A 22,125-nucleotide genomic window follows, 5' to 3' on the forward strand; every position below is an offset into this window, starting at 1 on the left:
TGTGCAGTTAAACCCAAGATGCACGTCAGCTATGGCTGAAGAGGGGGTGCTGCACGACTCAGCTTTCTAGAGCCAACTAGGTTCGAGGCTCTTCAACCCTAAAATTTCTGTTATGACTCAAGAAGTGCCTTACCCTCTCTCAAATCAAGGGGATACTCATTGATGCAAAGGAAGAAAAGTTTTAGGTCACTCGAAATTAAATGAAAATGCAAAAAGGAAACATACACATGGCCCAGCTCATGGGCTATTGTGAAAGCCGTACTCAATCCGCTGTCTTCACTAATAGAACAGCTTCTGTAGGGATCACAGATGGTACCCAGCTCAGCAAGACCTGTTCAAAGGAAAGAAAAGAAGGGTTTACTTGAAAAAGCAATTGTGGCTTGGAATAAAAAGGCAGGAAACTGTTGTAGCCATAGAGGATGCACACAGCGGACTCACCTAAGGTGTCACATTTGTCATGAGCTCTGCAGATATCCTGTCTGAAAGCAAAGCAGACTTAGGGCCATGACAACACCAAAGAGTAAATGTCAACACAAGTAAACACATGACAATCTTCTAGGCATTCACAACAGTGGCCCCCTCGAGGGGGAGGTGGTTACAAAGACCAAACTGAGGAGGCCAAGGGTGGGTTTGTAACTCAAAAAATCTTGGGAACCAGTGACATAAGGATTAAAAGCTACATCAAGAGGGGTTCTTCTGCCATAGGGGTAGCTACAGAGCAGGTGAAAACTTCTCCAACCTGGGCTTTCCCTCCTACCGTGATTCTAGTTCCTTCTTGAACGTTCCTGAGAAGGCTTTCAATCCCTCTCATGTCAGTTCACGGAGGAGTAAGTGACTGTGACTATCTCCAAGGTGACTGAAGGGAAATACAACCAGGACAGCACTCCTCTTTGTTGCCCTACACGGCATTTTAAGTATTTTTGAGTTCGTTGCTACCATGTAAAAATTGGAAGATTTCACTTAAAAGAAAAATCCGTATTTCTGACTTCTTGCAAAATCACAGAAGTTGGTGACACTGGACACCTTCGTGGCATGGTAACAACCAGCTCCATCTGAATAGCAGTTGCCTTTGGTCTAAGGGCGTCTACTGTTGGGCCAGACACATCTCCTGCCTACTGGGCACCTATTGGCTCATGCTTCTCAATCAGGGATGATTTTGCTCCCCTCACCCCCAGAGACATTGTTGGTTGTCGCAATTGAGGGGAGAGGTTGCTACTGATAGGTAGTAGAAAGAGACCATAGATGCTGCTAAACATCCTGCAATGTACAGGGCAGCCTCCACAATAGTGCTGACGTTTGGGAATTTTGTACTAAGGGCTGGCTACCAAGAATATATGACCTTGTCCCACCAACATGAGTGGAAACCGAAAGATCTGATGAATGAGAAATCCATATACCTCGTTACAAGAACAGCAGTATCATGCTGGATTCCACCTGGAGAGTTCTTCGAGTGTTGCCACTGGCAAAAATTTTTTAAAGTTGTCTGGGCATTAAAAGAAATGGAAGGTCCTTCCTAAATGCAGAAAAGAATTATGAGTGGCCCATTGTACCACCACTGAGATATGCCATTTCGGATACATATACAAGAAAGAAGAAGAAAAAAACTTGATTACCTGTTCATTATGAATCACAACTAAGTTCACAATAACAATATTAATTAAATTTCCAATACTTGGGTCTTTATAGATAGAGGCTACCTGCAACCGAGATAAATTTTTCAAGGTTAATTGTGAACTCTGTGTAAGCAATAAGCAATTCACTTTTTATGCTGGGGCTCTACCTCTTGTCACGTTTCATGCAAACATATGCATTTTGTAGTTTTGAATTTGCATTAGTTCAACAAACATTTCTTAAAACTCTCTTTGAAAAATTCATAGATGGCAGTTTCAGATAAGAATGAATCCCAACAAGTTTAAGTTTCAAAGTGTTTTCCTTGGAAATTGCATTGCCACACAACCTAACAGTTCTCTGTGCCAAAACACTGGATATTCATTTTTGAGCAAGCTCTTTCATCCCAGTTGAAGTCCCAGATCGCCCAATTATGGAATCTCACATTGACCACGTTGGCTAATATAGTTGTTCTTCATATTTACCTCCCATTTGTGTTCTTCACAACCTGGTAACCTGTTTGGTTTGGTTTTGCTTTCATTATTATCATTAATTATGAGAGCTAATGTTCATTGAGTGCTTATTGTATACTAGATCCTTGCTGAAAATTGCATACGCATTTGCGTTCAGTCCCCAGAGCAAAACTCTGGGCTAGGTATCACAATCTCTGCACAACAAGTGAGAAAACTAAGGCTCAGAGAATTTAAGTAACTTTGCCAAGACTATAGACAGCGCTGAGTGGCGGAGCCAGAATGTTCAGCCTACATCAATTTGACCCAAAATCCAGGCTCATAACTGAAATTCTTCTGAAAGGTCTGAATTTATGGGCTGGAAATAGACTTGCATCTGGGCAAGGTGTGATTAGGTTTTCCTCTCCCTCCTCCAGGACAGGAGAGGGCTGGGGCCTAGGGGACTGAGCATGGGAAAGGGAGGCGAGGAGGGAGTGCAGGGCAGGCAGGTTGAGGAGTGGTGGGGAGCACAAGGGAGTGGTTCACAGCAGGGAGGGGGAAAGACTGGGAGAAGCACAGGCCAAGGAGAGGGAAGAAGAACTCTAAAAGCATAGGTCCCAAACATGGTTGCTTTTCACAACCTTTTGGGGGAATTTATTCAAAGCAGGTTCCCGGTCAGATAAATTAAGGTCAATCCATTGGAATAAATGCTGTGTTGAGTCTTAAAATGAATGAGGGTAGATTGTATGGGCTGCTATAGAACAATCTCCAGTGTTTTTAAAAGAAAAGAACAATATGTAAAACAGTGTATTAGAATGTTCTATTTTGGTTTGAGAAACATTGTATGTGCATACATATTTAGTTGTGTTGTCCAATATGGTAGCCACTTGTCCCATGTGGCCACTGAGCACTGATAATGTGGCTTTTCTAAAACAAGATGTGCTGTTGAATGTAAGACACATACTGAATTTTAAGACTTTGTATGAAAAAAACTAAGATATCTCATTAGCAATTTTTGAAATGACAGCATTTTGACAGAAATTAATATACATCATTAAAACTAATTTTACTTATTTTTTAAATTACATATGTGGTTTGCATTATATTTCTATTGGGCAGTGCTGGTTAGACACATATGGAAAAAAACTTTTAACAGTAGTTGCCTCTTGGAAGGGGCCAGGGTAGGTAATGACACACTTCTTTCTCATGACTAGTCTTTGGTTCTGTTTGATTTTTTTTTTTAATAATGTAAATCTATTGATTTTTCGATTCAAAGTGAGAGTAGGAAAATAGGGGGGGAGAGATCTGTGGGCCTCATCCCAAGGCCACTCAATTAGACCCCATAGCTGGCTGTGCAAGTGTGTATGTCAGACAAGAAGCACTGGGGTTGGGAAGTGGACCATCTAGAGGTCACATGCAGTCTCTAAGCCACTTACTAGCTTCACAAGACCATGGGCAAGTGGCCTAACTCCTCTGAGGCTCAGTTTTCTTATCTATAAAATGGGGGTGATAATCCTACCTAGCAGAGTTGCCAGGAGGATTAGAAATGATGCCTTTTAACTACAAAGCGCATTGTCTAACAGAATAAACACTCCACCCTGTCACCATTATTGTTATTATAAAAAGGCAACCAATAAATCATCTGATGTTCTCTTCGGTCACTTGCCTGAATCGTTGAAATGCCAGCCCTGAGAATGATCCTCCAAAGCACTGGGTGGAAACCCATTTCCCAATGGCACATTTAGGGACCTCATAAATCACCTTCTTTTGAATGTACTTACAATTGACATTAGAGTTAAAATATAATGTTGAAGGTTTGTTCCGTGGTATACAACCATTTTGTAGTCCGCCACCACCATCACTTCTACAAACCGTGGATAGGATAAAAAACGTTTCGTTCTTCTGTGGGTCCTCTTATCCCTGGCGCTGTCCGTCTTGTTGCCATAGGCAGAAAGCGCCTTTGTTGCTAAGCTGCTTTTTAATACCGCCACGTCATCAGCCAGGCTACGCCTCTCTCCCCATCTTCTCGTTCTCATTTTCCTCTTGTCTTTGCTGTGACTATTTTTGTGCTCTGTAACAAATCGGAGGGCACGCATTACATTTCAAACCACCTCTCCTTCATATTAAGAACTTAATTTGCTACATCTTAAAAGATGATGCTTCTGTTGTCAAATTAAATACAAAATCAAGTTCTACACACTGTGGACTCTACGGGAGAAACTCAATCTGCACTCTCCTCTAAATGACTAAGGACTTGAAATTAGCTTCCCTGGAAGTTTCCATTAATGCTCACTTAAGGTATTAGGAAATCAGGCAGGAGTTTAAGGGAAGCAATTGCCTGTGACTTTTCATTTGGTAACAAAAGTCTTGCTGGACTGTAACTGGCTTCCATTCATTGTTCTTTGCCATAGATATAGTAAGGTCCAGCACAGGTACTGGGCTTTACAGAATGGAAATGGAGATGTTTCCTATACACCACTTTTGATATTCAATGAGCTGCAGGATAAAGAGGTCTGAGAGGTGGCCAGGCTAACAGACAATACAAAGGGACTCTAGAAAACGCACAAGGTATTTTTCTATTACCGCATGAAATCATTGTTTTACATGAAATGTAAGAATAGGATCACTGCTATTCGTCGCCTCTGAATTTTTTAATTAATTTAGTTCAGGGCTCAGCGGAGTCGATTAAACTCAGGGAGGATGAACAGGCCACTGCGGCCGTGATGTGCAATGCCAGATTCAGACTTTTGCCTAGCTCCGTCCTCAGTTCTATACAATCTTGCTGCTCAAAGTGTGGTCCGTGGACCAGCAGCATTGGCAGCCCCTATAAGCCTGTGAGAAATGCAGACTCTCCGGCCCCACTCCAGCCCCGATAAATCAGAATCTCCAGCTGAACAAGATCTCCAGGTGATTCATATGCATGTTAATGTTTTGAGAAGCGCTAGGCCACAATGTGGCTTGAAGCTTGTGTTGCTGGAGAAAATATTCAATTTCGAAGTCATCAACCACACAACAAACGGAATAAGCATAAAAGTGCCTGCCCAAATAGGCTCTGAGTAAGAATGGAATTTAATCTGTTATCTTGCCTATCATCTCACAAATGGGCTTTAAAGTTTTAATGCCAGCATCCTGTAGTCTAAGACAGGCCACAGAATCATATACCTGACAAGTATGCTTACCTAAGATGCAAAGAAGAGAGTTTATTGCACCAATAACAACAACAACAAAGGTTAAGCCAGAAGTGGTTTCATATTTGAAGGGCTCAATATTTGACCATAAAAACCATCGCTAAAACAACCCATTTAGGCCAGGATGTGTATTTTGCCCAAGTTGAGTGTTTTAGCAGGTGTTAAAATAGTGAAATCGGTCCACACTGTCAAACAAGTTATATGTAGCCATAGATCACATAACTAGCCCAAAGTCTGGTACACAAATCATCCACATTTCTCTTTAATGAACTTGTAGCATAATAAAATTGAGGCTAGTGTTTCAAATTGGCATAGATATTATATGATATCCTTTTCTGCCGGTCTCTTGTGAGTATATCCATGTATGTTACACCCACGTCATATGGGTATTTAGGCTGTCCATTTTTAAGTCACCAAATGACTATGACTAATCAAGTAATTGAACTAGGCTTTTTTGTGTATGTTGTCTCACAATTCCTCTCAAAATGAGAAAATTAGTGCTCGCTTCGGCAGCACATATACTAAAATGAGAAAATTAACCTCTACTTTACAGATGAGGAAACTAAATCTCAAAGAGATTGAGCAACTTGTTCAAGGTCACATAGCAGGAAGTGGTGGTTTGAGGCATCAGACATGGATTTGATCGATGCCCTAAAACATGCTCTATTTGAGCAAGATTTCTCAAGAGCTCGGGACTGAAATGGGCTCATGGTTTGGTTAAATCTCAACTGGACAAAAGAGAGCATGTGGATATTTTCACAAAGACTAGCTTTTTATAATAGGTGTGCAGAGGCCAAGTTGAAAACTGCATGGTTTTTAATATATTAAGAAAATATATTAAGAAACAATGTCATTGGGGCGCCTGGGTGGCTCAGTTGTTAAGCGTCTGCCTTCGGCTCAGGTCGTGATCCCAGGGTCCTGGGATCGAGCCCCACATCGGGCTCCCTGCTAGGAGGGAAGCCTGCTTCTCCCTCTCCCTCTGCTGCTCCCCCTGCTTGTGTTCCCTCTCTCGCTGTGTCTCTCTCTGTCAAATAAATAAATAAAATCTTAAAAAAAAAGTCATTCATTTTATGAAAAACAAATAATCCTGTTTATTACGTTTTCTGTAAAGGCTTAATATAATTACTATAATCAGTAAAGTTTCAAAGGCTTTAAAGTCTCTCTATTCTCCTACTTTCTCTAATTATTTTGTGCTCTAATCTTTATTATATTCTTCTCTCTGCAGGCTATAGTTTTGTTTTCTCTTCCTTTTTCAGAGAGAAATTCAAGCAGACTCTGTGCTGGGCATGGAGCCTGAGGTGAGGCTTGATCTCACGACCCTGAGATCACGTCCTGAGCCCAAACCAGAGTCGGATGCTTAACCAACTGAGGCACCTAGGCGCCTGCCCCCCTTCCAGTCTTTTTTTTTTCCCCCTTCCACTGTCTTAAAGAAGAAGGTTAGATTACTGATTTGAGATATTTCTTCGTTCTTAATAGAGCCACTGATAGCTCTAAATTCCCCTCTAGGCACTGCTTTACCTGCATCCCATAAATTCTGGTATGTTCTATCTTCATTCTTATTCATCTCAAAGTATTTTCCAACCTCCCTTTTGACCTGCTGGTTATTTTAGCTGTTTACTTTCCACATATTTTTGAGTTTCCTATTTTTTTAATGTTTTTGATTTCTACTTTCATTCCACTGTAGTCAGGGAAGGTACTATATATTACCTCTATCCTTTTAAGTATATTGAGGTGGTTTTTGCTTTTTTTTATGGCCTAGTATATGATCTATTCTGGAGAATGTTCCATGTGCATGTCAGAAGCATTTGTATTCTGCTGTAGCTGCATGGAGTGTTGTATAGATCATCTGTTGGGTGTAGCTGGTTTATACTGTCTTTCAAGTTTTCCATTTCCTGTTGATCTTCTGCTTCCCTGGTCTAACCATTACTGAATATGGGGTATTAAAGTTTCAACAATTACTGGTGAATTATTAATTTGTCCCTTTAGTTCTGTCAGTTTTTGCTTCATGTATGTGGTGCTCTGTTAGGAAGCGCATCTATATTCGTAATGGTTAAATCTTCCTAGTGAACTGGCCCTTTTTATTATAAAACATGTTGGCAAACTTTATCAATAAAGTAATGTGAAAGAAGCCAGTCAGTATATGATTCCAGTCATACAAAATGTCCACAAGAGGAAAATCAGGAGACAGAAAGTAGATTAGTTGCTGGAGGTGAGGTGGTAATATGAGGGGTTGGTAGCGAAAGCGTACAGTGTTTCTTTTTCAAGTGATAAAGATGTTCTAAAAATGATGGTGATGATGGTCACACATATCTGTGAATACACCAAAAGCCATTAAATTGGACACTTTAAGTGGACGAACAGTATGGTATGTGAATTTTATCTCAATAAAGCTGTTTAAAAAAGAAAATATATCAGTTTGTGAAAAAAAAATAATCTTTACTTAGGGTCTTCTATAAATATTTTGATTTATCAGGTTTAGTTAGAGAAAAGTACAACTACAGTGAGAAAAACACTCAGGAAATGCTGTATTCGCTCTCTTTGACCACTCACGGGGAAAAATATACTCTCAGAGACTCATCAGAGGGGACTTGTATATTGGAATATCTGAATGGGAATCCAGGCACTAACTAGAAAGAAGGGTTACTTATTTAAATAACAAAGCTGAAGAAATTCAGGCATTAATCACAAAAAGACTACAATTTATAACAGAGAACAATGCATGTAAGTTCTAATATACCTGGAAGACATTTCATTCACAAGTAATCTGTGTATCAAAGAAATAATTCAGTCTACTTTAGGTGGCATGAAAAAGCAGGAATAAAATTACTTCTTCAGAATCAAAAACGTCTTCTAATATATAATAGTTCCCAGTCTTTTACCCATATGATCTTTTATCCTAATGAGTTAGAATCCTAATTAACGACCTAATTAGCTCATCCAATTTCAAACACATGATCCATTTTAACAGGCAACTTTTAATTTAACATTAAAAATAGTATGAGCTTTAAAGATTCAAATATTCACAATGGCTACAAATGCATGAACATTTTTCCTGAGAACTGAAAATAGACAAATTTTAACTTGTATACCTACTCAATTCTCTTGCCTCTGAATAGAATCTGTAACAACAGAGAATAATTTCCACCAAGGGACATACGGTGTTAAGATTAAATGAAAATCATCCACATTTCTCTTTAATGAACTTGTGGCATAATAAAATTGAGGCTAGTGTTTCAAATTGGCAATGCCAAAAACTTTGCTACTAGGTTTTTTTTTTTTTTTTAAGATTTTATTTATCTATCTGACAGAGAGAGACAGCAAGAGAGGGAACACAAGCAGGGGGAGTGGGAGAGGGAGAAGCAGGCTTCCCGCCGAGCAGGGAGCCCGATGCGGGGCTCGATCCCAGGACCCTGGGATCATGACCTGAGCCGAAAGGCAGATGTTTAACGACTGAGCCACCCAGGCACCCCAACTTTGCTACTAGTTTTATCAGAATGGGCTATCTACATAATGAGATTTCACTCTGGTGGAAAGCACAGTACAAATTGTGTATTTTTGCTCTTCCTTTCTCTTTTTTTCCCCCACACATAGCTTTACATATATTAGTACTTTTTATCGAGATATAATATATAGGGGCACCTGGGTGGCTCAGTTGGTTAAGCGTCCTACTCCTGATTTGGGCTCAAGTCATGATCTCAGGGTCTTGAGATTGAGCCCCACGTCGGGCTCCACGCTCTGCTGGGAGTCTGCTTGAGATTCCCTCTCTTCCTTTCCCTCAGCCCCTCCCTGTCCTCTCTCTCTTTAAAAAAAAAAAGACAGAGAGAGATGATTTATATAACCATAAAATTCATCCTTTCAAAGGGTATAATTCAGTGGTTTTTAACATATTCATAAAGTTGTGCAACCATCACCATGATCTGATTTTAGGATATTTTTATTGCCCTAGAAAGAAACCCTGTCCCCATTAGTGGTCATTCCCCCATTACCTCTCTCCCTCCAGCTCCTGGAAAACACTAACCTATGTTTTATATATATGTATTTGCCTATTCTCTCCCTTCATACCAATGGAGTCCTACAATATGTGGCCTTTTGTGACTGGCTTCTTTCGCATTTTATTTATTCACTCTTTAATTGGTGGGCACTTGGTTCTAACAAGTCAATTGAATCATACTGCTATGAACATGCACATACAAGTTTTTGCGTGCCCATGTTCACATTTCTCTGATGTATATACCTAGAAGTCGAACTGCTGGGTCATATAATAACTCCGTGTTTACCATTTTGAGGAACCGCCATATTATGTTCCAAAATGGCTGCACCATTCTCTTGCCTCTTCTTAGATTTCAGATATGACGCTTAAAAGTAGGAAATCATTCTTCAAGGTTGTTCTCCTTTGAGGAGTCCTCAAAAATTAATTACATTTAGTTACCTAAATAACTTCGGAGCAACCTATCCTAGTTCCAATCTTAAAATAGCATGTTGAATGAAAGAAGATATACAGATGGCAAATAAGCACATGAAAATATGCTCAACATCATATATTATCAAGGAAATGCAAATTAAAACAACATTGAGATACCACCACACATCAATGAGAATGGCCCAAATCTGGAACACTGACAACCCCAAATGCTGGCAAGGATGTGGAACAACAGGAACTCTCATTCATTGATGGTGAGAATGCAAAATGGTACAGCCACTTTGGAAGACAATTGGTCAGTTTCTTATAAAACTAAACACGCCATATGATCTAGCAATCACGCTCCTTGGTATTTACCCAGAGGAGATGTTTGCAGAAAAATCTGCACATGGATGTCTATGGCTAATACTCATAATCACTAAAACTTGGAAGCGACCAAGATGTCCTTCAGTAGGTGAATGGATAAACTGTGGTAGCACCAGGCAATGGAATATTATTCAGGGCTAAAAAGGACTGAGCTAGCAAGCCATGTGAAGACACGAAGGAACCTTAATTGCATACTGCTAAGTGAAAGAAGCCAATCTGAAAAGGCTCTACGCTGTAGGATTCCAACTATATGACATTCTGGAAAAGGAAAACTAGGGGGACAGTAAAAGATCCGTGGCTGCCAGAGGTTGGGGCACAGAGAAATGGACAGACAGAACACAAAGGACTTCCAGAACAGTGAAAATACCGTGTATGACATCGTAATGATGGATACATGTCATCTGAAGCATTTGTCTAAATCCACAGAATATAAAACACTAAGAGGAAATCATAATATCAATATGGACTTTAGGTGATTATGATACAACCATATGATATAATTATGATATGTCAATGTAGATTCACCCACTGCAACAAACGTACCCTCTGCTGAGGGATGTTGACAACAAGCTATGCATAGGTAGGGGCAGGGGGATACGTGGGAAATTTCTGTACCTTCCTCTCATTTTTCTGCGAACCTGAAACTGCTCTAAAAAACAGAGTTAATGCCAAAAAAACCCACGAAAACCCCAAAAAGCATGTGATACCTCCAAAAATTAAATGCACATTTGCATTCAGAGAAAAATGCAATACTTTGCAAGTTGAACTGTTGCATGCACAGGTAAACACATTTAGACAGGTCGAAGAGCTGTAAGCGGTACTCAGGCCTCATCATAGGCACTCAAGTTGTAACCCTGTTTATCAGGAAGATGAGTTAATATTGGCTTTTACAACTGTCCTGGCCTTGCTGACCAGTAAGCAGAAGCAGTGATGCTTACACCAGCGCAGTGTTCTGACACCTCCTGCTCTGAAGGGAGCAAGCTTCAAGCCCTTTTTGCCCTTGGGCAAATAACTGACTCCCATTCACCCTCCATTCTCCCATTTAGAAAGCTGAATAAGAACACTACCTATTTCATAGGATGGCTCTGAGGAATAGTTGGAGAGCAGGCATATAAAGTGCCCAGCAAATAGGAAGTAACCCATAGTGTTATGTTTTCTACTTTTTCCAACTCAAAAAGTCCTAACTAAAAGGAACCATTTCAGGGAGAGTGACAGTGCAAAAATTTTTTCTGGATCACAGTAACAATCCTAAAGATATAAACTGTTTATATCCTTAAATGATCTTTTCTAAGTCACTTCTCTGGATCTCAGTTTCCCTGACCTCTTAAATGGCATATAAATTCCTGCTGCTATGTTAAGGTGGTCTTGAAAATTAGATAACAAAGTGTACAGAAAATTCCTTATATACTGGGGTGTCTGGGTGGCTCAATCAGTTAAGCACTGGCTCTTGATTTCGGCTCAGGTCAGGATCTCAGGGTCATGGGCTCTACGCTCCGTGGGGAGTCTGCTTGAGATTCCCTCTCTCCCTCTCCTTCTGCTCCTTCCCCCTGCTCGTGTGCTCTTTCTTTAAAATAAATAAATAAATCTCAAAAGAAGAAAATTCCTTATGTATTGTAAGTTGAATTTTAAAAATTACTTCTTGAACACCAGTTTTATGCAGGGTACTGAGCTAGATAAGTGGACATAAACAACAGCAACAACAAAACAAAAATAAAATTTGGGGCTAATCCTTAAAAAGAAAGAATAGAAATTTAAGATGGTCTCATTATTTAAAACCTCACAGTAAAAAAACAAACAAAAAAACCTGTAACATTTGGTCATCTTTTGGTGAAAAATATTTTAAATGAGCTTCATGTCACATTGCCATGTAATAGAATGTGTATCATATTACTAAATAACTGGGATCATTTTAGAAAATAACATCCAGGCCTTGTTATTCAGCAGTTACTCATTGAGAGTTTCACATCCACCAGACCTGGGCTAAGGAGATTCAAATGTTAACTTCAACAGTTGGGAAGTTAATTATTGCTCTCTATTTTCATACGGTTTATCAAAATTTAACTGAACTTCCTTAAGGCAGTGAGCCACCTTGTGACCTCACGGTCCGAGTGGGCAGAGAAGTCACAGCACAGAACCCAAGGGAAGACTGGCCCCCCCCCTTCTGCTCCACCATGGCTTGACAGCCAGAAGGAAGTTGGACAGGAATACCGAGTGGTTTTGCACTTGGCTTCTGGAGGCAGACCAGCCCAGGCTGGTGGCCCTGCCCTAGAGCTACTCTAAGCTACCCCTTTCTGCCTCAAAGGCTCAGTTTCCCCATCTGTAAAAGGAGGAAAACTGCAGCTCCTTGAAGGGTTAACGGTGAAGATAAAAGAGACGGCATGCAAGATGCCCTCAGCGCAAAGCATGGCACATGGGAAGGATCCATGAAGTATGTACAGCGATCATAACGACTCGTTATTTCTTTACTAGTTGTGTGCAATCTATCCCCTCTGTAGGACGGAAGATGTTGATATGAAGGTTGCTCACATAAAACAATGCTATTTCAGAAAGAATCTTCTACAGGAAAAGAGGGAAGTGGGGGAGGGAGAACCAGTCCCTGCCTCCTGGGGACTCCCGTCCAGGAACGTGCTCACCCAGGCTGACCGGAACAGGACACAACCTGAATTGGAATTGGACATAAACACATGACACCAACGCGTGCACCTCTCCATGGCTCTGACAGCTGACAACGTACAAGGGAACCCAAAGTAGAGACCCATGCCAGTTCCCCGGGCTGTCTTTGTTCTAGTCAGATCTAAGATCTGCAATGAATCAGGTATGTTGAGAGAGTTAATGACGCCTTCAGACAGGGATTCCGCAGGTGAGAAAACGCAGTCTACTGGGACCGGAGGAAGATGGATAAACAAGCACAGTGTGGGAAAAAGAAAAAGAAAAAGGTAAAACATAAAAACAAAACAGCCATAAAACCAATGAATGTTCTAATAATAAAGAACAATGAGTTTCCAGCAAGTGGGTGGGGAAGGAGCTTGTGGGGGGAAACTGTCCTATAAGAATGAAAACTCACCGTTTAATTTTTTTCAGGGTCCTCAACTTGCTAGCCTTAAAAACAACAGGGAGTCCCTAAATGCTCACGAGGGTCATGCCCCCAAACCCATTTCTCTGTACATATGGGGAGCTTTGGGGAAAAAACAAATGGCATGCCCAGGGTCTAGTGATGCTCCATGCTCAGCACTAGCAGGGAATGTGTGTGTGCAAAGGGCGGCAGTAGAAGAGATTTTGCTGAGACTCCTTTTAGCTGGCCAGAACCTTTATGAACGATGTTTCCCTGAGAGTGGTTTATGGAACATAAGTTCCAGAACGTAGTTCTGAGTACAAATAATGGAAGTTTGCAAAATATTCCACGTAGCATTTACATCTGGGACTGCCTCCAAGCTCATTAGCATTTTAAGAACTCCTGGAAGTCTTGCAGGAAAGAAACCAGTTTACATTTGTTTAACCACGGAATTGGGAAACCGATGGGCTCTTGGCTGGCTTACAGGGCGGGTAGTTGGTGGGGACTGACCCGGTCCCGGAAAGATAATGAGATGGAGAGAAGTGTATTGAGGGGCTTTCCTTTCCGGGTGTTGGGGCGGGGCTGAGGAGAAGGAGATACCACTGGAATAAAACACTCGAGAAGCTTCTGTTATAGAGTTCAAGGGGCTGTGGTTGGTTGTGGGTCAGGGTGGTGGGAGGCACGTCTGAGGGGCATCCCACCATCTTCCAGGGGGTGGGTACCTCCAGCCAGGGAGGGGGGTCAAGTTTGCCGACTCAGGCGCTATACTCAAAGGCCCTGCCCCCCCTTTCTCATTCAACAGCTTGCATCTCCCTCAGCTAAAGCGGTAACAAGGGGCTGCCGTCATAATAATACGGCTGACATGTGCTGAGTGGGTTCCTCTGCGTCAGGTGCTCTTCTAAGCACTTTCTGTGGATTAACCAGATTACAGCTCACAGCAACCCGATATGGTAGGGACTTTGATGTCCACTTCCAGTTGAGGAAACTGAGGCACACTTGAACTAACTTGAGAAAACAGTTAAGGATATCTATTTGAGGTAGTGTAACAAGCTGAACACACCCAGGCCTGCATTTCACTAAGAGACTGTTTGGTTTTGCTATTAAGATCCTGCAAAATACTCTTGTGGAAATGTTGGTTGTGACTCCTTCCATCTCTTAGCAGTAAGGGGAGGTGGGCCTTTTTGGCGGGTGGGGCACCGGCTGCCCATGGCCACCCCACAGTACCTGCAGCCCACTTTCGATGGCTGCCTCCCAGGCCCCTTGGTGACAAAGCGTGGGATCTTCTTGGCCACACTCTCTCTCCAGGAGAAATAAAATGTGAGCCACACACAGAAATTAAGTATTTCTAGTAGCACATTTTAAAAACACCAAGAGGACCAGATGAAATTAATTTTAATAATATTTTCTATTTAACCCAATATATCTAGGATATTATCATTTCAACATGTGGCACTAGCCACATTTCAAAGGCTCAGAAGCCACATGGGGCTGCTGGCCACCATCTAGGACGGTATATTCTAGATGTTTGCAGAGTGGATACCGGGTCCAACAGGCTTAACCCATGGGGTTTGGGACTCAGAGGGACCTGAGTTGAGATCCGTTTCCCTACATTCCATCTGTGTGACTTCAGGCAAGTCATTTAAGTTCTTTGCGCCTCAATTTCCTCATCTGTGCAATGGGGATAATAATAGTTTCTCTCTAATATGATGGTGGGGAGGATGAAGTGACCTTATACTCATAAAGTAACGAACCAGGGCGGGGACAAAATGCTCTAGGGGTGTTGGCTGGGGTGTCTCCCGACTGAGGCTGAGCACCCCTTCAGGCTGCTGAAATGAAGTGGCTCCGGGGCCTGCTGCTATCTGACACTTCACGGCAGCTGTAGGTGGTCCCAGGCTCCATGTGGTGCCTGTGGGGGGTCCGAGGTATCACTCCCATATCAGAGATTAAAGAGCAGTTGGCGCTGGAACTCTTTAAAAAGGCTTCTAAGCAACTCCTAGGGAACATATCTCCCACATTCCTTTGATACATGTCTCCCAGTTTACACACGACTGAGGACTAGTTTATCCACCACAGCCTGCAGTACAAATCCGTTCTCGTCCTCACGTCCGTGCTTCAGCCACCATGGAAATGAGGGGTCACAGGGACATACTATAATCTGATTACAAGGGGAACCACTGGGAATCCTATGCAGCCACAGGCCACCACCATCCTGCAGCCCAGCTCAGACATTTTGTTGCTTTAAATTCAGCTGTGGCCATGACAATTTCAATCCCCTAAATGAATTAAAAGCCTGATACCTTTCTCTATGGTATGGAAATAGCTCCTTAAAGGAGCTCACTAGTTTATTCTTAATTATCCTTACACATAAAATAAATCCAGTGGTCCTCCCACATCTCATATGTGTTGCACTTGGGAACAGCGTCACTGCTTCCGAGGACAGCCTCTCCTTGATTAGCAGCTTGGAAAGAACACAGGACTGGGAAGTAAGAGGCCTGCGTTCATGGCCCACTTCTTCCTTCGCCCTAGCGCCGAGATGATGAATCCCTTCGAAAATGCTTAGCCTTATTCCTCTGATCCATACAAAGAGGGACTGGAAAAGAAGTTCTCTCTAAAGTTCCTTCCAGTATTAAAAATTGGTGAGTTCTTATCTTTTACAAGATGAAAGTGAATAATGCTGAAAAATGAAGTCCTAAGATTCAGAATGGGTCAAGCCTACCTCTCTTGGTCACTGTCACTCTTAAAGAGGGTATCAAAGAGATAACCAAACAGTGGGCAGGGTGGGAGGGTAGAAGGAGACAGAATAACTCCACCGCAAAGGGACACCCCCAGAAAAGAGGCGCGTGGCAGCTGATGTTCAGTATCGGGAAGGGAGCTGCAGGGTGTGCACCTCCATCATTCACCGCAAATGTTCTCTTCTGGACCTGCTGAAACAGATCATGGTTACTGAGAACCATTCCCATTCTCTCTACTCTAACATGTTACAGGGGAATAGCATCAAATGTGAGAATCAGGAAAGTGGCTTAAAGAAGAAAAAACAGGGCATAATCAGTTACCTCTGGAAAAGCCTTATATGGCCCCCAAAGCATAGAATAGGAACTTGGGGCTAATGGGGTCACGTGTCCCGTTCCGCTTGTCCTGGGAGCGTGTGGTCATACAGGGCTGAATCTCACACTACTAACTTCCTCTCTGTCTGCCTCTGTCTCACTGCCCTTCGGTTTTCTCTCCCTGCAGGCACACACGTGCCAAAGAACAGTTATTCTTACGTATCCAGTGCTCCCTCTGTAACTCTTTTCACCCATGAGCCAAGAAAACACATTCCCCCCATAAAGTACACTGGCTTGAAATTGCAAGTTGTGTTTCTAGATGCCAACCAGAAATAAACACAGCAGCAGCATCTCTTTCTTTTGGCACAGAAAATGGCTCTGAATAACGAGTTCCAAATAAGCCTCTCCTAGCCCATCTCTCTGCACCCGTGTCAAGGACAAACTCCATACTGCAATTCCTGCTATGCTTTGCTGCCTTGTCATCCCGGGACAGCATGACATCCACGGTGCCCAAGATACGTGCAAGAAAGTAGGAAGCCACGTATGAAAGGAGTGTGTGCAAATTAGCGGAACGAAAAGACAAACCACAGACTGGGAGAAAACACTGGCAAACCACACATCTGATAAAGGGCTTGTATCCTGAATATATAAAGTACTTTCAAACTTCAGTAATAAGAAAATGAACATTCCTTTTTTTTTTTTATGGGTAAAAGATTTGCTCAGACACTTCACAAAGATACATGGATGGCAAATAAGCATATGAAGAGATGCTTACTTCATTAGTCGTTAGGGAAATCTAAATGAGATAGCACTACACACCTGTTAGAACAGCTAAAATTAAAAAAACAAAAATACACAAAATACTGGCAATACCAAGTGAAACTGGCACCTTCATACCCTGTTGGCAGGACTGCAAAATGGTACAGCCACTCTGAAAAGGAGATGGACAATTTCTTATAAAATTAAACATACACTTACCATATAAACTAGCAATCTCACTTCTGGGTATTTACCCAATTAAAAACAAACAAACTTATGTTCACCCAAAAATCCATATGCAAATGTTTTTAGTGGCTTCACTTGTAGCTGCCAAAAACTTTGTCCCTCAACCGGGAAATGGATAAACAAAGTGTTGTTTACCCATGCAATGGAGCACTACTCAGCAATAAAAAAAAGATAGATTGCTGACAAAGGCCACAAAGTGGATAATCCTTAAATGCCCTAGACATAATATTCTATTTATATGGCCTTCTTGAAAAGCCCAAACCATAGGAGAGAGAGAAAACAGGTGGCTGACTACCAAGGACACCAGGAATAGATTCTCTCTCTGAACTGTGATGATAGTTACATGACTATATGCATTTACTAAAACTTGCAGAGCTGCATATCAGAAAGCACGACTGCTACTGCATTTAAATTATACCTAAGAGAGAAATGGAAAGAAAACACTAGAAAATATTAATGGAGAGTGAAAAGATTTGTGAAAAAAAATTGTCACAGAGAAATTCTGAGGCCAAACCCATCCATTTGAACTTTCTCCACACACCACAGGCCAACTGCATTTTCAACACCCTGCTCTGATTCTAATGTCGCATGGGGGATGGGGATCAATGAGTATGGAAGCATTTTACCAACATTTGCCCCTGGCTTGAGGTTGCTCCTTGTCAAAGCAAGCTCTCTGAAGCGAAGTGATAGGAACAACCAGGACTGATGACAGGTGACACGGAAAGGCTCTGATTTGGGGCTCAAAGTAAAGCAGGGAGCCGTCATGGTATCTCTGAATCCAGAAGTTTACCAAAAGTGCTCGAGGGAGGAGGCAGGAAAGCACGTCATACAACAAGGAGTCCTAATTCCAGGCCCAAACCTAACCAGCCACTTTACAATTCCCAATTGCAAACTGACTCTCAGGGGCTTCAAAACGCAGGGGAGTGAAATCCTTGAATGGTAGATAAAGCAGTCTTAGTAAATACTGTACATTGACAATCTTACTATAGGTAGGTTAAAAAAAAAGAAGAAGAAAGAAGGTTATCAAGGTACTCCAGATAAAAGGTCAAAGAACAACCTAACCATGCTGACTTTTTGGGCTCAATGAAATTACTCTGATAAGTGGCTAATTCCTGGTAGCTTTGTACTTGGTACCTGCTCTCGGTTTAGGCCTGATCCTGCTCTTCCAAATGGCTGCAAAGGTGGCCTGACCTTACGATGATAAAGATGAATCAATGAGTAAAAGAAGTGGAAGGGGAAAAAAAGACCGTGGGGAGCAAATCTAAACTGGAAGAAAAATAGCAATTTAACAAGTATGACACTGGCAGCCAAGTGAAAAGTTATTTAAGAGACAAAACAGCTAGGGCGCCTGGGTGGCTCAGTCAGTTAAGCGTCTGCCTTTGGCTCAGGTCGTGATCTCAGGGTCCTGGGATCGAGCCCCATGTCAGGCTCCCTGCTCAGCGGGGAGTCTGCTTCTCCCTCTTCCTCTGCCTGCGTTCACTCTTTCTCTCTCACTCTCTCTCTGTCAAATAAATAAATAAAATCTTAAAAAGAGAGAGAGAGACAGAACAGCCAACTGCAATGTGTGGATCATGTTTCAATCACAATCTAAACAAATGGGCTTTAAGAAGGTGTTGCAGGGACAATTAGGAAAATTTTAACATACATACTGTGTAGGTTGCAATTATTGCTGATTTTGCTCAGCATGGTATATTTACATTACAGTTACATAAGAAAATATCATTTTTCAGAGATGTATATGGGAGTGTTTAGACAAGAAATGTCACGATACCTACGCTTACTTTCAAACACTCCAGCAAAAAGAAAAAATAAAAAGCAAACATGGAAAAGTCTTTGCTATCATTAAGTGTAAACGGTGTCTTTATGGGGCTTCATTTTACTGTTGCCTTTATGTATGTATGTGTGCTTAAAGATGGTCTTCATAACGTGTGTTTTTAAAGACATGATGAAAAAAGTTAAGCAAATAAATGAGCACAGATGAAAGAAAAAAACAGTTCCTGTGTTAGAAGTTTCTTTTCTACGCTCCTTTATTTTGCTATAATATTGTACTACTAACGCTAATGTTTAATAAAAGGAATTTTTTTATAGAAATGCCACAAAGAAGATAAAGCTGAGGAAACAGGCTCAAGAATTCAGTTCTTCAAAACAGTAATCTTCTTGACTATTTATTAAATACAGTCACTGAAGAACATAAAAAAGAGAAAAAAGTATAAAGACTACTGAGAAACAAAAAGGGGTCAGGGACGGGACATGAAGCCCAAACAATAAGCCCCGAACGGAACTATCTGTAAAAACTGAAATCAGCTCTGGGTTTGAGGGCTGGCTGTTTCCCTTACACACTGTAGACATGTTCATTCACTTTTCCCAGTTCAGCTTTCTTATTTGTAAATGGGAACAACTGGGGCATCCTCCTCCCAAAGAGCAGTTGCAGGAGTAAACAAAGTAACCCAGCATGGGCTTTCACACTGCTCAGCACATGGCCTTCAATGTTGCCTATTCTTCCGCTCACAGGCTGAATGGCTAAAGGAAAGGATGTGAAGATCCAGAAAGTGTGTGGGAAGGTGTAGGCAGGCTGGCTTCTCACAGAAGTAACTAATTAGCCAACAACCACTGACCTGCTTGAGCCCAGAGCTTCTGCCACAGCCTGGAACCCTCCAGTAGTCCCAGAAGGGTTTACTTAAACCCCCCCCTCAGAGGTCTGTCCTTCACTGTCTCTCACTCCATTTGGGCCCAGCTATCCGGGCTGCTAATCTAATCAGCTAATCTATGCTAAATTATTAATGGGATCCCAGAGGTTAATGTGTAACAAGTACACCCTCCAACAGAGGCCCACTGGAGACTGCAAGGCCTCAGCGAGTCATTAGAGTCTTGGTGGGAATTTCGGGCACCACGGAGCCCTCCTCCAATCCAATCAAACTGTAGGCAAGCATATTAGAAATCCTGCCTTGAAAGCAATCCATGTATGAATGCAAATGAATCCACAAAGTGCAGAGCAAAAAACCCTCTGAGTAGACCAGGACAAAAGGGTTGTGGAAATTGGTGTGTTTTTGCGTTTTGTGTCCTCGGGCAAGCTAACTTGATGGACTTCTCTGCAGAGGGCAAAATGTAGGTTGAGGTAAAGATTAAAATATACATCCATGTAAAGCCCTTGGAACAGTGCCTGCCACACAAAACGTGCTCGACAAATGTGAGCTATTATTGATATCATCTAGGGACTCCATTAAATGAAAGCATAAGACACTCTGAAAACTCAAGTGAAAAGGATTTTGTAATTGGCGGCTTCCATTTGTATTCTCCGTGGAGTCAGGCCCACAGGGCAGCACACAGGAATTAGATCTGGGTTCGTGTCAGGCCCACTTCCTATTAGCTGTGTGACTTTGGACAAGTTGTTCAGCCTCTCTGAGCTGTAATTTTCTCAAATGTAAAATAAGAGTAATAGTATGTAATCTATAGTGTTGTTGAACGGATTATAAATGATAATGTATGGAAAGTCTGTAGCACAGTGACCCCAAGCGCACAGAAGACTCTAACAAAAAATGTCTTTAATTATCATCTTGTATTTTCCAGCCTTTATGATTGCACCCTCAGGAGGCCAACCAACAAGTCACAGTACATTCTCACGGACCGAGTCTCCAGTGCCTAATGCCTAATGGAGACTAAGCCACGGTAATCCCAGGGTCAGTCCAACATGCACAAGGCAATTTAGCAGGGTTGAGATGGAGCTTCAGCTTTGACCAGCCCCACTGTCCCAAAGAAGCAGATACAAGGCAGGATTTTTGTTTGTCTGGTTACGGAGATTGTCTCACTCAAAAAACCAAAAAAAAAAAAGCATGGGATCATGGTTTGACTGCTGGTCCCTGGTCATAAGTGCCATGAGGCTACCAAATAACCGTATGCCATGATCCACTTCTTTTTAACTGTATTTTCTGATTATAAAACGATTATAGAATTGAGGCAAAAATATAAGAATATAAAATAAAAAGGTTGCTTATGTTCCTGCCAACCAGAAATATCCATTTTTAATATTTCTATACATATTGCTTCATATTTTTTCTTTAAACACACATGTACCACCACGAAGCTATCATTTTTAAAAAATGAGATCATACCATATACACTTGTTCATGACTTGCTTGTTTGCTTAAGATGTGTGTGTATATATGTGTGTGTGTGTATATATATACACACACATATATGTCAGTGTTAACATAAATGTGTATGATCATTTTTGATGGCTGCATAGGAATCCATCAAATGTATCCCTCATAAACCATTGGTCTATCTTCCTACTGAAGAACACGTAGGTTGTTTCCAGCCTTTTGCTATAATAAACACCACCATACCGAGTATTCTCACACAAATGTCTTTACATAATCGTCCAATTATTTCCTTAGAAGTGGCATCGATGGGTCAACAAGTACATAATTCTTCAATGCCTTAAATAAAAACAAAAAACCAGCAGGCCTTACTGAGATGGGAGGGTGAGAGAAACATTCTAGTAATGGAAAAAGACGGTCTTTTAGGCCCAAACAAAATAGCCTTCTGTTGGCCTTTTCCCCCCTGCCTTTCTCTCTCTCACCTACCAGGAAGCATGTCTATCTCACTGATAAGAACAACTAAATCCTCTTGTGCAAAATTCAGGGTCAAACAGAGAGTGTCTGTGAGACAGAACTTGAGGTTTCATCTGGAAATGCAATGTGAAGGATTAGCAGGAAGTGGCTTATAAAAGCAATAAACTCTCCTGAATGGCTCCCCTGCACCAGCCACTTGGCCCCCCAAGTGGGGGGGGGCAGGCAGGCAAGGCAGCTCAATGAACTCTACTGAGGACCCACTGTGTAGGGGACACAGGAGCAGCAAGGGCATGCCGCAGGAAAGAGAAGATACCCCACACCCCATCCTGAATCCTGAGGAACTTACAAACAGGATGAAAATCACAAATAAATGCAGATCCACTCAACTGACCCAAACGTACACACCCAGACATAACCAACGA

The 22,125-nt window shown here is 41.8% G+C and overlaps 1 protein-coding gene across 6 annotated transcripts in view; it reads right to left on the bottom strand.

The window, feature by feature from the left end:
• The window catches only part of ADAMTS9 (ADAM metallopeptidase with thrombospondin type 1 motif 9), a 159,590-nt gene that overhangs the window by 126,126 nt on the left and 11,339 nt on the right, over nt 1-22,125 (bottom strand). For 4 of the 6 annotated variants that reach the window (XM_073901496.1, XM_025885665.2, XM_073901498.1 and 1 more), the window contains exons 4-8: nt 3,839-4,128; nt 1,614-1,697; nt 1,398-1,513; nt 439-479; nt 226-331 (exon numbers count right to left, since the gene is read on the bottom strand). In XM_073901496.1, the coding sequence (XP_073757597.1) occupies nt 226-331; nt 439-479; nt 1,398-1,513; nt 1,614-1,697; nt 3,839-4,128 (637 nt within the window). Of the gene's footprint in view, nt 1-225; nt 332-438; nt 480-1,397; nt 1,514-1,613; nt 1,698-3,838; nt 4,129-8,884; nt 9,045-22,125 lie in introns of all 6 variants that reach the window. The other 2 variants (XM_073901499.1, XM_073901495.1) reach the window with 2 other exon arrangements.

The sequence above is a fragment of the Callorhinus ursinus genome, unplaced genomic scaffold, assembly GCF_003265705.2.
Source record: "Callorhinus ursinus isolate GAN/ISIS: 27379988/994484 unplaced genomic scaffold, GSC_fseal_2.0 scaffold15, whole genome shotgun sequence".
NCBI classification, from domain to species: Eukaryota; Metazoa; Chordata; class Mammalia; order Carnivora; family Otariidae; genus Callorhinus; species Callorhinus ursinus.